This window comes from Camarhynchus parvulus, chromosome 21 (assembly GCF_901933205.1).
Source record: "Camarhynchus parvulus chromosome 21, STF_HiC, whole genome shotgun sequence".
Lineage (NCBI taxonomy): Eukaryota > Metazoa > Chordata > Aves > Passeriformes > Thraupidae > Camarhynchus > Camarhynchus parvulus.
This window is the reverse complement of record NC_044591.1, coordinates 2,966,952-2,981,654: the sequence shown is the minus strand read 5'-3', so window position 1 is coordinate 2,981,654 and position 14,703 is coordinate 2,966,952. Positions and strand designations below refer to the sequence as shown.

General features: G+C 47.7%; 1 protein-coding gene across 1 annotated transcript in view; it reads right to left on the bottom strand.

Annotated features, from left to right (window-relative positions):
• Positions 1–14,703, bottom strand: part of DISP3 (dispatched RND transporter family member 3) — a 41,717-nt gene that overhangs the window by 12,725 nt on the left and 14,289 nt on the right. The window contains exons 2-8 of the mRNA XM_030963797.1: positions 10,039–10,975; positions 7,963–8,182; positions 5,426–5,562; positions 4,871–5,005; positions 3,869–4,029; positions 2,537–2,676; positions 1,702–1,847 (exon numbers count right to left, since the gene is read on the bottom strand). Of these exons, the coding sequence (XP_030819657.1) occupies positions 1,702–1,847; positions 2,537–2,676; positions 3,869–4,029; positions 4,871–5,005; positions 5,426–5,562; positions 7,963–8,182; positions 10,039–10,966 (1,867 nt within the window). The 5' untranslated portion in view covers positions 10,967–10,975. The remainder of the gene's footprint in view (positions 1–1,701; positions 1,848–2,536; positions 2,677–3,868; positions 4,030–4,870; positions 5,006–5,425; positions 5,563–7,962; positions 8,183–10,038; positions 10,976–14,703) is intronic.

Sequence of the window (14,703 nt, the reverse complement as noted above, 5' to 3'; positions counted from 1 at the left end):
CTCCCTGATTCTCTTATCTCCAGATCAGGGATGCCAAGCGAAATGCCCCCTTCTCTACCTGTGAGAAGAGGGCACTTGCTGTGTGTTGGGGAAGATGAAACAGGAAAGCCTTATTAATATGATTGCCTGGCAAAAGATTTTGAGAATAGAGAAACTACAAGCGAGATTGAAATGAAAGCAGCTTTGAGATCCCTTAGTTACTGAACAACGTAGGCCACAACACAACAATAGTGCGGTCAACTGAAGGTGATCCCCTTTTGATTAAACAATTCCCTCTGCCTGCAGACAGGCCCAAGGGTCAGAGCAGACCCTGCCAGCTTGGCAGAAGAGGCCCAAAGAGGAGTTTTTAGGGTTTAAAATGTAACACAGTGTGGTAATGTAATGATTCTTATAGGCTGTATGTAAATGCTATAGGATTTGTATATTGTACTAGATTGGTTAGTGAGAATCAGACTATTCAACACAGAACATTTATGGTATTGCAATAGGAACTTTGCTCTCTTACCCCTGTTATTCTCTTATGCTTTTGCTCTCTTGCCTCTTTTACACTCTTACCCTCTCATCCCCTCTCCCCCTCTCTTCTCTCAGCCTGCTCTGAGCTGTGCTGGCAGCTCCCAGCAGGGCCCTGCACCCAGGCCCTTTGCAATAAACCCCAAGTTCCAGATCTGGCTGCAGAGATCTCTCATCTCCATCCATCCCCACCGTCCTACCCCCGATGCTCCTACACTGTGGAGGGATGCAGCATGCCTGGCACACTGTCCAGCCAGCCCACAAACCACGCTTGGCCAGTGACTGGAACAAGCTGCTTCGCTTCTTCACAGTTCCCTCATGCCCAGGGGCCCTGGAGGAAAACATTCTGCTGTTTGCAGGGAACAGAGGGATTATTTCCATACATCACCACTGCATGTGGCTCTGGCATACCAAGGAGAACTCTTAGAACACAGAGCCAGAGCTTCTCTGCCTGCCTGTCAAAGGCATCTCAGAGCCTACTCTGCAACAATTCCAATGCCATGGAATTGATTCAGTTATTTCCAGCTCCAGTTTGCTTCTAGGCCTGAAAGTTACTCACTGCCCTGACCACTGCTGTTGGGGGGTTTAAAAGGAAGAGATTCCAGCGAGTTTTAAAAGCCAAGTACAAGAGAGCACGACCCTGTCAGCACCTTTTTCTTGGGCTGGAAGGATTATCTCCTGCTAACAACAGATAGGGAATTTCTGGGTTTTTTTTCTAGATTGCTTATGTGATCTCAAGTCACTGCCCTCTTCATACCAGGATGAAGGAGCTGCCCTAAGGGGCTGATGCTGGAGAACAACAGTGTTCTTTCTCCTGCTGCCCAAATACAGTGCTCCAAATGACAGGGAAGAGGGGAAAACTGTACTCCATGGTGAGCTGTCTTGGTGTTATGGATTAGATGTCTCATGGCTACTTCCATGTCACAATCAGCGATTCCAGACAGAAATCAGACCACAGTGGACACAAGAGAATTAGCAAACTAGTTAAGAAAGAAAAATTGACACCCACTGAAGATCTCAAAGCAAACTTACAAAGAGTATTGAGTCCTGACTCCTACAACTTCCCATGATGACACTTCTCCAGCTTACAATTCAGGGAACTGAGGCAAGGACCAGTGTCAGGGGTAGGGAGAACTGCAGGATGAAGAGGGCAGTGTGATCGCCCTAAAGGCACAAACAGCAAACACTTACCAGGCTCCTCCTCCACGCTGAGCAGCGGGATGTCATCGTCAAGGTAGGGAAGGGTCTCTCTGCCTGCTCTGGAGGGGGCTGCTGAGGCAATGAAGAGATCTTCAGCCAGGTGCAAGGCACTCTTTTTTGTGCACTTCTGACTGCAGCTGGATTGAAGCAGGAAAGGAGACAAAGGCAAGAGTTTAAAGCCACATACCCTGTGAGGAGTTACCAGTGGGCTCCTTCAGTGGCAAGGAGCACAGGAACAACCTGCTCCCATTGCTTGGAAAGACAGCAGGGGCTGCCAGGAGCAAATTCCATTGCTAAGTGCTGAGAGGGCAGGGGCTGGGCTGGATACACAGAGCAGGGCTGAGCCTGGACACTGGGTGCTGAGAGATGGGAGTTTCAGCAGTTCATCTCCCTGCTAATGACTAAAATCATTCCAGGTCACCTGCAGTGCTAAAGAGCAGGGGAAAAGGAAATGTGCTGACTTTCAAACACAAATTTCCACATCCTGCTCACAGGCAGGAGCAGTGGGGACCTGTCTGCCTTGCAGGGCTTGCATCTCCACCACTTGAAGGTTTAGCTGTGCATTAAGTGCTCAGAGGAAACAAATGGTCCAATACTCACTCCACGGCATTCAACCAAGAGAACTGACTGAGAGAGAACGAGACTGGGACTTGACCCTTCCATTTTGCTCGAATCTGGAATGGCAGAACTTAAATTTCCCTTCTGTCAGAGCCAAAGCCAAACTGCCTGAGGGGAATGAGGATAAACTGAGATGACAGGGAAGGAATTTGCAAACCTCCTTGACTGCAAATTCCACAACTTCCCACCCACAGGCTCCAGGGCTCACCTGGCTTGGCAGGAGCTCTCTAATGGGGACACAAAGAGGGTCCATATTCCAAGAGCAGCTGGCATGGTGAAGAGCACAGCCACCCAGCAGCAGGACACAATCAGGGACATGAAGAGTCCAAAGTCATGCACAGCTGGGATCTACATGAAGAGAGAGAACATGGAATTGGGATCTGTAAAGGCTACAGCTGGTCTAGAGCTACACAAATAATTTGGCCATGACACCTACTTGACCAGCCTAGCTTGTTAGGGAATTGACACTGACAGGGATCAACTGGGGCAAGGAAGAGATGTCTGGAGGAACCTGAGAATAACACACACTGACTTCAGCCATGAAAATCAGCAAACCTTCTAGGTAAACCACCGAAACAGAGCCTGTTTGACCCCAGTGTTACGTGGGGTCGTTGGCTGGAGGCAGAGACAACACAAACTCCCAGAGATCCATGTGACAACAGCAATGGTTTATTATGGAAGCCTCCCTGTACAGGGGGTTTAAAACCCCCAAGGTTAGACAACTGATTGGTCTGGGTCTTAACACCACCCCAGCTCCTTGACCAGTGGTATGCTGCATTCTAGAAGGAACACGATTGGATGAGATCTCTGTCACCACATTTCTCTTCAGAGAGAAAAGCAAGGCACAATTCTTCCCAAGAATATTTCTGGGTTTCACATTCTCTGAACCTCAGAGAAAGGAAAAACAATTCTCATAATTTGCTGTGCCTGTGTTTGTGCCAAAGCAGAATGCAATATGGGGATTGTTTACCCAAAGTGATGGTGTTTTGTTTCCTTGGCCTATCAGGGCCAAGTGTGTGTGTGTGGGGACTGTGGGCTGACAGTCATGAGATTAGGAGCAGTGGAGTGCAGTGGAGTGCTTGGCAGATTCAGTTTAGATGTAATGTAATATAGTATAGAATAATATAGTATAATAAAGTAATTAATTAGCCTTCTGATAAGATGGAGTCCTCCTCATCATTCCTCCCTGCCACAGGGGTTGACCTGTTTCGACAGATCTCTGTTTGAGTTCAAGTCTAACCAATGATTGCCCACCCAGGGACTTGTTTTAATTCTTTTCTAGAATGAACCAGGACAACCAAATTGGATTTCTCTTATGGCCAGATTTACCTTGTCCAGCTACAGACCAGCTGTACTGTGACAGCACAGAAGCATTTCCTTGGATAATCCACTACCTTACAGCAAGTAAGAGGCAGCCCTGTGAGAAGCAGGTCTGGCAGCCCACTGCGCTGAAGGAGAGGACAGATGGTGCTGGCAGGTTCCTGAGCTATTAGGCCCTTTGGCAGACATTGAAACCCCAAATTCCAAAGGTACGGGGTACCTGAGAGAAGATGTTGGCAGCATATGCCGCAGCTGTGGTCAGGGAGGTGAAGAAGGTGGCTTTCCCTGCTGTCTGGACAGTGTGGATCATGCGCAGTCGCAGGTCCTTGAGGTGGGTGGCTTGGCGGTAGGTGTTGATGAAAACAAAGACATCATCAACTCCTGGAAAAAGACAGCAGAGATATTGGTACTCTGCTCACAGAGGTGACACCTGCCAAAAATCTGATTTCCCCCTTGTGAAAAATGCATGTATTTTATGATTGGCTTTATTATGATATTAATGAATATTATATATGTTGTGTTAGAAAGTAATGCTGTGTTAATTCTCTTAAGTACTGTGTTAAATATAGTTTTAGGTTATAAAAAATGTTAAAATAGAAACTATGCTATGTAAGATACTTTTTTTAAAGAAAGGACCCACAGTGAGAGAGCAGCCAAAGGACACCTAAATCTTGCAGAGAAAAAGAATTTATTGCTCCATTATCAGGAGAAACGAACTTCTTCCCACCTCGAAGGCGCTGTTAGGATTAGGAGGAAGAAGCTGACATTGCCCAGACATAATCCTGTGTTTGAACAGAATTTTTGCATCATGGATGAGATGTATGAATATGCAACAGGCTGTTGCTTTTAAGGGTTAATCCTTTGTTAACATGAGTCCTTTTTCGGGCTCATGCTGCCCAAAAAAAGGTACCCAGACTGTCCATAACTCTTCGTATTTATTGTCTCATATTGTCCTAATTCAATTAGTCCAAATTGTTATTACTCTAATTGTATTACTACTTTTATACCCATTTTATTACTATCAAACTTTTAAAATTTTAAACCCAAGTGATTGGCGTTTTTCACACCCCTTGATATTTGAACTGCAGATAATAAATTTATAGGTAACAGAAAAGGGCCTGAAAATTCAATCTGGATTTGCCACCATCACCTTCTTCTCTCCTGCAGACAGAAGGCAGGGCAAGGCAGGTAAAGCACAGGCTTTGGGTAAAGATGAGCTTACCAATCCCCACGATGACAAAGGCAGCCACACCATTGAGTATACCCAGATACTGGATCCCAAACACGACGTGGTACAGGAACAGAGCCACCAGGCAGCTCAGCCCAATGCTGGCAATGCCAAAGAATGACAGAAACACTGCAGCAGAAAAGAAACACAGGAAAAATAATATCTCTGGCCACCCCTAGCAGAAACAAACACCTCCCATCTGCCCTGTTGGGACAGTGGCTCCCATCAGTGTGCTGGGGACAGAGAACAGTTCAGGGAGTACTGCTTGCAGACTCCTTCCCATGAGGCTCATGCAAAAAATTACATCAAATTCATGCCAGTGTTACCAAAACAAGCATTTGCATCTTATTCCTGACCTCCTGTGAGTCTTTCCCTCACCCTGCCCACAAATCTCTGCTCTGGAGAATCAGACTTGCCCTTCTGCATGCTGCTGTGCCACACAGCCACACTGGTGCCAGGGCATCAGAGTCTCTCCTCAGCCTTGACACAGAGAGACATTTGGCACATTTGGATTTGTGTTAGAACAGGGGAGCTGTGACCCCAGCATACCTGAGCAGGAGGTGAGGATGTAGACCAAGACAGCTATGCAGCTACTGCTGATGAAGGCCAGCAACATGTCATTGTTGAAAGTCCTCCTCACTTCATAGTCAAACAAATCTGTCCCTCCATACAGCACCTGGACTTTGCTAGGGTGGGGAGATATGAAAGAAGAGGAATGGTTGAGCACAAAAGGAGCAGAGCCAGGTGGTTTAAAGCACAGTATCTCCTCCAGAGCCAAAGGAGGCCACTGCTCTAATAACCTGGCAGTTCTCTGAGAAAACAGAGCAGTGAGAGCAGGTTGAACAAAGTTGCTGCTGGAGGTGAAATTCATACAGGGAAGGAAAAAAATAAAGAGCAGGTCTAATATTTTTAAAATTCCTCCACTGCATGGTGGGTCTTAGGCACTAATAGACAGTTCCTGGAGCCTTTAAAGCCAATTCCATCTGGAATCCTAATCACTGCTTATTATATTAGCACTGTGGATGCAGGCAGAGGGAGAGATTAATCAGAAATTATATGATTTACCAGGTTCTGCCTCTGGAAGCAGGCTCAGAGCAAAAATAACCCAACATAATTTAACCAGGACTACAGTAATGCTGCACCATAGGAAGCTATCAGGGATCTGAGCTTTGGAACTGAGCCTTGGCCTCAATTCCTTTTTGGCTTGTCAGAATCACAATCTGCTTTCCCAGCCCATTGCTGAGAATGCTCTGTGGTTGCCTGCATTCCAACCTGCTTTTGAAGATCAGCATCTCTTCATTCTGGGATCAGCATCCCTTCGTTCTGGGAAGTACCAAGACTCAGGGCAGTAGAAGGCTGGAGTCTAAGAAGGCACAGAGACTGGGACACACAGCCTTCTGTCAACTGCCTGAGTCCTGGCATGCTCTTTTAGCTCTATTTTATCATCTCTCTCTCTCTCACAAGCACTGAGCAAAGCTCTGTTCAACCAAGACCTGGCAGTGAAAAAAGCCTTCACTTCCTGAAACTTATCCTGCCTTGGAAACTCCCTTCCCCACCTCTCTGTACGAAAAGCAGAATTGGATCCACAGGTTGAGCAGCCTTGAGTAAAGACTTTCATCCCCTGCATCAGACCAGCAGTGGCCAAATTCAGAGCAGGAAGACAGTTCTTGTTTGAGCTACTGGAACTGGATTTGTAAGACAGAAGCAAAAAGATCCTGTGCCAGACAAGGACTCAGTGGAAAGACAGGCAGTAGATTCAAACTTTGTCCCCTTTTCATTGTCTCTGGTGGTGTCTCTGGCATGTGGAAGTGGCAGTAAAGGGGAGCATATGAGTAGTTTTCTGCCATATACTCCCCACCATCATTCACAGCTCTGTGGCTGAGCACAGTTTCAATGGAGATGCTTTTTCATCTGGAACATTATGCCATGGCCACTGTTCAAGTATGACCAAACTAGCATGTCAAGTCTTCTGTGCCTGGTGTCTTCCCAGTGAAGCCAAATGGAACATGGCTATCAGAGAATAGAATAGAATAGAATAGAATAGAATAGAATAGAATAGAATAGAATAGAATAGAATAGAATAGAATAGAATAGAATAGAATAGGCACTTCTGCCCTGCTGTGAACTTTTAAGGCAGAGCTGTCACTGTCATATTTTCTGAAAAATCCCTTTGCCTAGGATTTTGCTCCTAGGAAGCTGAGAAGCCTCAGAGAAAAAAAGAAAACACTAATTATCTGATTTGATTCTCCTGTGTTTTGCTGCTTTGGAATGTGTTTGGATATTGTTTATCCAACAGGTGATTGTTTCACTGGTTTCATGTGAATTGTTTTGACTTATTGGCCAATGAGTGCCAAGCTGTGTTGAGGCTCTGGAAAGAGCCACGAGTTTTCATTATTATCTTTTTAGCCTTCTGTCAATATCCTTTCTGTATTCTTTAGTATAGTTTAGTATAGGAGTGTGTCTCTTGTTGACGGAGTGACAAAACTATCTTTTGTCTCTTCAAAAAGAAAAAAAACCCAAAAATTTCTCTCCTAAATTAAGTGAAGAAGCTACTTCATAAGCCTAAGGGACTTCACTCCAAACTTAAGGATAGCTAATTAAACAGAAGCCAGAAAGTCCTGCCTAGGCAATTTACTAAAAAAAGAAGTGAACAAAGAAAACTACTCCCTTTTGTAAGGTGTTTTACCAGGAAAAAGAACCTCTGCACCTGGCTTGGTTTTTCTCTCTTTGCTATTTCGCCTTTGATTAAACCTTATTGTTTCTAACACTGCAACAGAAGCCATCCTGCTGATTTTATGCCTCCAAGGGTAGCTGAGCTATCTTGGGTGTGTTATAGACCTCTGAAAGTTTATTAGACCTAGCTTGAGGAAACTACTATACAGTTTAGTATAGTATCCTTTAATATAATACAGTATCACAAAAAAATAAATTAGCTTTCTAAGAACATGGAGCCAGATTCCTCATTCCTTCCTTCATCTGGGAACACCGCAAACACAAGACAGAGCTTTTGCCCTGAAAGGTCTATTCCATCCTGTGCCCTTCCCTGCTCTTGTGCACTCCCACCTGCCCTGCCCACACCCCCTCACCTCGTGGACTGCTTGGCCAGCATGGCCACGTAGGTGATGACAAAGTTCTGGAACTTGCGGCGCTGCTCCTCCCAGCGATCCTCCACCGAGTAGTAGTTGGGCAGTGGGGCCCCGAAGAGGATCTCACTCCTCAGCAGGGAGCTCTTCTTGTTCTCAGCAGACAGGCCCTCATCCACATACCAGTAGAATTCAGGGTGGGTCATGGCCAGCTCCAGGGATCCTGCAGGAGAAAGCAGTGCCACTTTTGTTAGGTCCTGCTTGATTGTCTTGGCAAGGCACGGGATCTAGTGTGCCACGGGGAAACTGGGAGTCATCCTGTCCTTCATCAGAGCAGTGCTGACTGCTGCTGCCTTCCAGAGAGAGAGGAGGGCCAGGGAAACCTGGACTGCAAAGACTCACATCCCACTTCTTGTGTTACTGCCCCCATGCACTGCCTCATCAGGGACACATCTTCCACCTGACCGACCTGAACTACAGCACCCCCAGCCAACACCATCCTGATCAATACTGCCCTGCTGTAGGCTCTTCCTTCTCTAACACTGGGACAATGTTTTCTCCATTACACCTGGAAGCACAAGAACTAAACAATGCCCATGGAAGAGGAGTCCTGGCTCTGCTGTGACCTGGTACCTCTGCCATCTGATGGTGTGAGGGATGCAGAGATGGAGGCACTCAGCTGGTTCTGACTAAGAGACACTGCCTGTCTATTCCCAAAATCCAGTTCCCTAGAGTTTGTACCAGAAAGACCAGAAACTGTGCTCTTGCCTGTTTTGGTAGCAGAACTGTTACTGGAGCAGATGGACCTGATCCTTGGCTTGTTCCCTGCATGGCTCCTGGACAGCTACCCTCTGCAGCCTGGCTTGGGAGACAGATGGAGGGTACATCCCACAGCCACAGCACACCCACAGACTCCTCATGAGTCACCTCTTTGTCAGCACCCACAGCCTCTGTTCTACTAGAGGTGCACAGCACAAGGTACAGAGCTGGGAGGAGGAGGCAGGGCCTTTTTCCTCCTCTCCTTATAGGAACCTTTCTAGCTGGTGACTCACAAGCTGCCAGAACAGCCCACGGACCTCTTTAATCTGCTCTGTAGCGCAGGGAAGCTCATCCCTATTTGTCTTTTCAAGCCCCTGGCATTGCTCTAGTGAGCCACAGCCATCTACAGGGGACAAGGGTCAGCAGAAGACATCTGTACCACGCAGGACACCCCCTCACTTGTCCCTCCCACTTGCCTGTGGGGGTCTGTATGACCTGTGAGTGGAGTTGCAGGGTTGAAAAGGGGCCCTGGTGCAGGAAAAGACAATTCCTCAAGGCACAGCCCAGCAGCATCTTCCTCTCCAAACAAGGCAGTCACTCCTCTTAGCTGCACACCACTGACTGCCTGAACCTTGTCGGGATCTTTAGCTTGTCAGAGTGACCCCGAGAAAAGTTCAAAAGTCTCTTTTGCAAACCCAGCCCGGCACTTGAAGAAGGAGCCAGGGCTCTTCATTTCTCGGTCTCAAGGTTGTTTATTGTATCTTATCTATAAAATTCTTTCTCCTGCCCTGCCGAGGTCTGCTCAGCAAGACAGTCCAGGGCACTCTGCCTGCCCCTGGGGCTGTATTATGTCTTTGTACTAAAAACTACGTGTACAATATTTACAATTACTTTCCAATACCTATCACCTATGTTAGACTGTGAGCTTCTACTCTAAACCAATCTAAAAGTGCCAACATCACAGCAGGAGATGGAGGCCAAGAAGAAGGAGAAAGGCTGGACACGCCCAGATTCCTCCATCTTGCCCCCTTGGATCTCCATTCTAAAAACCCCAAAATCTCCTTTTTCACCCTGTGATAAATTCACTATCATTCTACTTAATTTGTCATGGCTTGCAGATTTTCATCTAAGGTTGGCAATTTGCTCCACGGGTCATAATCAAAACCACAGGGGCATTTTGGGCTCTGTGCCAGGGTCTCTGAGCCCCCTGGCAGGGTCCTGGCTGCTCAGGACAGCCAGAGGGATGTCCTGGGTCCTGACAGAACCTGAGGAGAGGCATTCCTTGAGCATGCCAGCCCTTGCCCGCGGCCCTCAGCTCACCTTGGATGTCAGCCAGGTCTTGTCCCATGCCATCATAGTAAATCTTCCCTCCTCTCTCTGTGGGGAAGAAGTAGGTCATGAGGGAGCTGGGAGGAGAGCAGTAGGAGTAAGAACCCAGGGGCAGGTCCTTCAGGACCTCATGGGGCTTCCAGCAGAATTCACGGAAGCGAGGGTGGTCCATGATCTTGCGCTCCACCTCATGGATGGTGACCAGGCGCTCCGTGGTGAAGATGTTGTTCTCAGAGTCGCCCCGAGCCAGGAAAATGAGCTCAATGCGCCAGTGAGCATGTGTCTGTGTGTTAGCACTGATGTAGGTGCTGGAGTAGTCCCAGCGTGGGGCTCCCCTCCCGACTCTGGAGCTCTGGTTCGCTGTGCTGGGCTGGGGCTGGGGCTGCAGGGAGCTCCCCCTGCCCTCCGCGGGGCTGCGCCTCGCCCGCGCGCTGACCCCGAGGTGGGACGCGTTGAGGTGGAGCTGCTGGAGCTGCTCGAAGATGAGCCTCTGCAGGGTTTCTGAGGTAAAGTCAGCCAGGTCCCGGCGGTTCCTCCCCCAGGAGCCAAACTGGGATTTGAGGGCCAAGGCGAGGGCATCGAAGCGCTGCGAGGACTCGTGGTTGCGGATCTCGAAAGCGTTGTAGGAGATGTCAATGTCCAGGGCGGGGTAGTGGAGGAACATGACGACAGCAAGCACGGCAGGGATGGCACAGCCCAGGAAAAGGATGAAGCCAGCACAGTATGGGTTGGTAAACACCCAGCCAACAATATTCCAGAAGCCAGACATAGGCAGTGTGACACACAGGGGCCTAACTCTGCATGGGCTTCTCCCACACAACAGAGCACCCTCGCGCCTCTTCCGGGAGCTGAAGGCCACCTCTTCATCTTCCTCCTCTAGCCAGGCATCCTGTAACAATGGGTCATCCTCTGTGTCCATGTCCAGCACCTGCACACAGATAGAGGAGTCAGCAAGACCCAGGCACAGCTGTGAATCCACAGAGCAGAGCCAGGACACTCCAGTTCCCTCAGGAGGAAAGCATCACTCCTTCCAAACCCCACAGATCTGCTGCAGCCACTGAAACAACAGCCTTGTCATGGGGTATCCCACACTCTGCCTGGCAGAGGAACCAGAGAGGGAGAAATTCAAGTGACAGTCCCAGAGCCCAGTGCTGTGGCAGAGGAAGGCTCCAGGAGCACCAGGCAAGGAGACTGCAGTGATTCACAGTATGTCGCTCACCCTGCAGCAGCATGAACACTTAATTAGCTAACCTGGTTCTCATATCCAGGAATGGTCCATGCTACCAGATACAAAATGCAAACGAGCATTATCTTCCTCTCCTTAGAACTGCCAATAGGTTTCCCCCAGCTATTTGCGGCTTTGCTCCTAACCAGCCCCCCAAACACAGCACCTTGTCAGCCCCAGCTCACAGTGCCACCTTTGCCAGGCATCCAGTGAGTTTTCAGAGGGGTTGATGTGTGCAAGTGTGGTGTGCAGGTGTGTGCGTGTGTGTGTGTGTGCTTCTGGCTCGGTGTGCACCACACACGATGCATACTGCTATGAATAGCTGGGGGAAATCTATTGGCAGTTCTAAGGAGAGGAAGATAATGCTCCTATGGCTGGTGTGTGAACCCCATCCATCACTCAGCTGCCAGGGACTGTTACTCTTCAGCCAAGCCAGAACTCCACATTAGTGCAGATTGATTCTGCAGGAGCTCAGGTGTAACCTCACCCATCCCACTTGGGCAGCTTGCTGTGTACCTGCAGTTACCTCCCCTCTACCCCTGACTTTTCTCCCATTGGCCTGGGGAATGCAGTTACTGTGAGAACTGAAAAAGTATATGTATTCTCTCTTTAGAAAGAGAGGTAAAGAGCCATAATTATTTCATTAGTGTAGATTGACGCTGCAGGAGCTCAGGTGTAACCTCACTTGGGCAGCTTGCTGTGTACCTGCAGCTACCTCCCCTCTACCCCTGACTTTTCTCCAACTGGTCTGGGGAATGGAATTACTGTAAGATCTGAAAAAGTATATGTATTCTTCTTTAGAAAGAGAGGTAAAGAGCCATAATAGTTTCCCATTTTATTGAGTTACTGAGGAGAAAGAGGGAAAAGATTCTTATCCTGAGACAGAAGAGCCTGCACGTGACAAGAAAGGGAAATGAGAGAGAGCAACTTAATAATAAGGCAGCAGAAAAGGGATTACACCATCTTCTTTCTTAACTAAGAGCTAAATCCTCATCTCAAGGATGGGATCAGTTCTAAGGTATCTCCCTCTGATTTTTCCATCAATTGTCATGGTCCGGACTGCAAACCCCAATTTGTAACACACGGGCACCTATAATGTCTGGTGACCAACATGTGTTACACTCTAGCTGCAGACTGGCACAAATCCTGGCACTGGTGTGAACTCCAGCACAGAAATTTCTGGAGAAGCCCCTGTATACACTCACTTGTCACAGTGACCGCTGTCACACTCACTCATGAGAACTGAGGCAGGGAAGGATCAAGATTTGGCCTGGGACAGAGGCATGGGCAGGGTGGGTGGCACCTGGACTGCCCCAGCAGTGCCAGCCTCCCTCTGCACGCGGGGTACACCTGCATCCACAGCTCTGAACCCCCTTCAGGAGAGCTGATTCAGCTCCACAGCCAGACACAGCACACTTAGCACTGCCCTTGGGACTCATCTGGCTTTGTCACCTTCCTCAGATCCTGCCTGGATCAGGATGACAGCCCATCCAACCCAAAACATGGCAAATTGAACTGGTGGGGGAGATAAACCCTCAAATCATCCAGAAGGGGATTGAAATGCATTTTTTTCTGCTTGAATTTTACTCGAGGGCTGGCCTGTTTTCCCTCCATCACTTCTCATGCTATCCAGAGACTCTCAGCACTGCATTATGTCCCAATTACTTTTTCAGCTCCAGGATACACACAGAGAACTTAATCCTGCAGCCTTCATTAAAGCTCTGCCTCACTTCTGAGCAAGCTTAGCCCACGCCAGGTTAAAAGAGGCAGAGGATTAGAGTACTCCTTGGAGCCCTGGGTCTGTTTCTTTAGAGAAGAGGCACTGATTCAGCTGGTTTGGGTAGGCATTTAGATTTGTTGGGCTTCCCTCTGCTATTTCCAAAGCAAACAGGATTCCTGCAAGTGAGATCCAGCTCAAGCCCCAACAGCCCCACAGGGATTGTCATTCACTTGCACCTCAACCAGGGAAAACACCCATGCAGCTCCCACAAGACACTTCTTTTTCAGTGACATCTAGAAGAAAGTCATTGGCAAGTTGGAGAGAAGCAGTGACAGATGAGGAAGCTAATTACACCCGACCTGACTAATTAATGCTGACTTTCACATTAAAAAAATCCTCACTAGTGTTCCATTTCAATTAGCCAGTTGTTCCTTCCTACAGGAAAAAGGAAGCCTTGTGCAGCACCAAGCTAGAAAGAAAAAAGGAAAGAAAGCTCAAGACTAGAAGGGAGGGAAAAACAATTTCTGTAATATAGGAGATTCTCATTGACAAAATAATCAAAGTTCACACTGGTTTCTCCCGTGTGCAGAGCATTCACAGCAGGGCTAGCAGTTTTGTGCTCCTGAGATCTTCTGGAGTTTCTACCAAAGGCAGCTTTAGGCCCCTTTGATAGCTACATGAAGTTCCTATAAAGGGGACAGAAATAGCCTTCATGCTTCCAAATTATCCTAAGAGCATCTGGGTCCTGGCAAAAGCCACATCTCTGTGACACAGAGCTGCACACAGAACAACCGGAGGGCAGCATTAATGTACCACACTAAAGCAGAGCTCCACAGGGACACCAGGACACAGCACCACAGTCTTGCTCTACACTTGAATCACTGAGACTAATCCAGAAGTCTAATTTTAAAATGCAGCCAAGAAGGGCTTTCTCAGGTCCCTGTTCTGTAGCATTCAGATTCTCTGAAATAATCCCTTTACCCAGGATTTTTCTCCTGGGAAGCTGAGAAGCCTCAGAGAAAAGGGAAACAATTCTTATCTCATTTGCTTCTCCTGTGTTGTGCTCATGTGGAATGTGTTTGGAGACTGTTTACCCACAGGTGATTGTTCCAATGCATTCTGCTGTGAGTTGTTTTCACTCTTTGGCCAATCAGGGCCAAGCTGTGTCGAGACTCTGGAAAGAGTCATGAGTTTTCATTATTATCTTTTTAGCCTTCTCTAAGTATCCTTTCTGTATTCTTTACTATAGTATTCTTTAATATAAAATAGTATCATAAAATAATAAATTAGCCTTCTGAGAACATGGAGTCAGATGCATCCTTCCTTCCTTTTTTTGGGGGCAATGCAAATACAATACCATTCTCCCTTTACAACACAGCTATCACTGAGAGCATGGAGTCCCTTCCCAGTGCAGACTACTGTTCATGAATTGTTAAACAAAACAATAGGGAGAATTAGATATGGTTTTTTCCAATTGGAGGTCTGACTTTTGTAAGTCTTGCACTCCTGGAAAAGTCAGGCAGGCCATGGACACCTCACCCTGAATCTCCTATAATACTTCTCAAAACACTGATTTAATTCAGCCACAGACAAGAAGTTGTGCCTGAGGATACAACACAGAGAGAAGCTGTTTCAGTGGGATATGAGCCCAGCGATGCACATGCTGCTCAAAAGCACTGGTTTGATCTGCTGGCTTGAGCTGGCTGAGCTG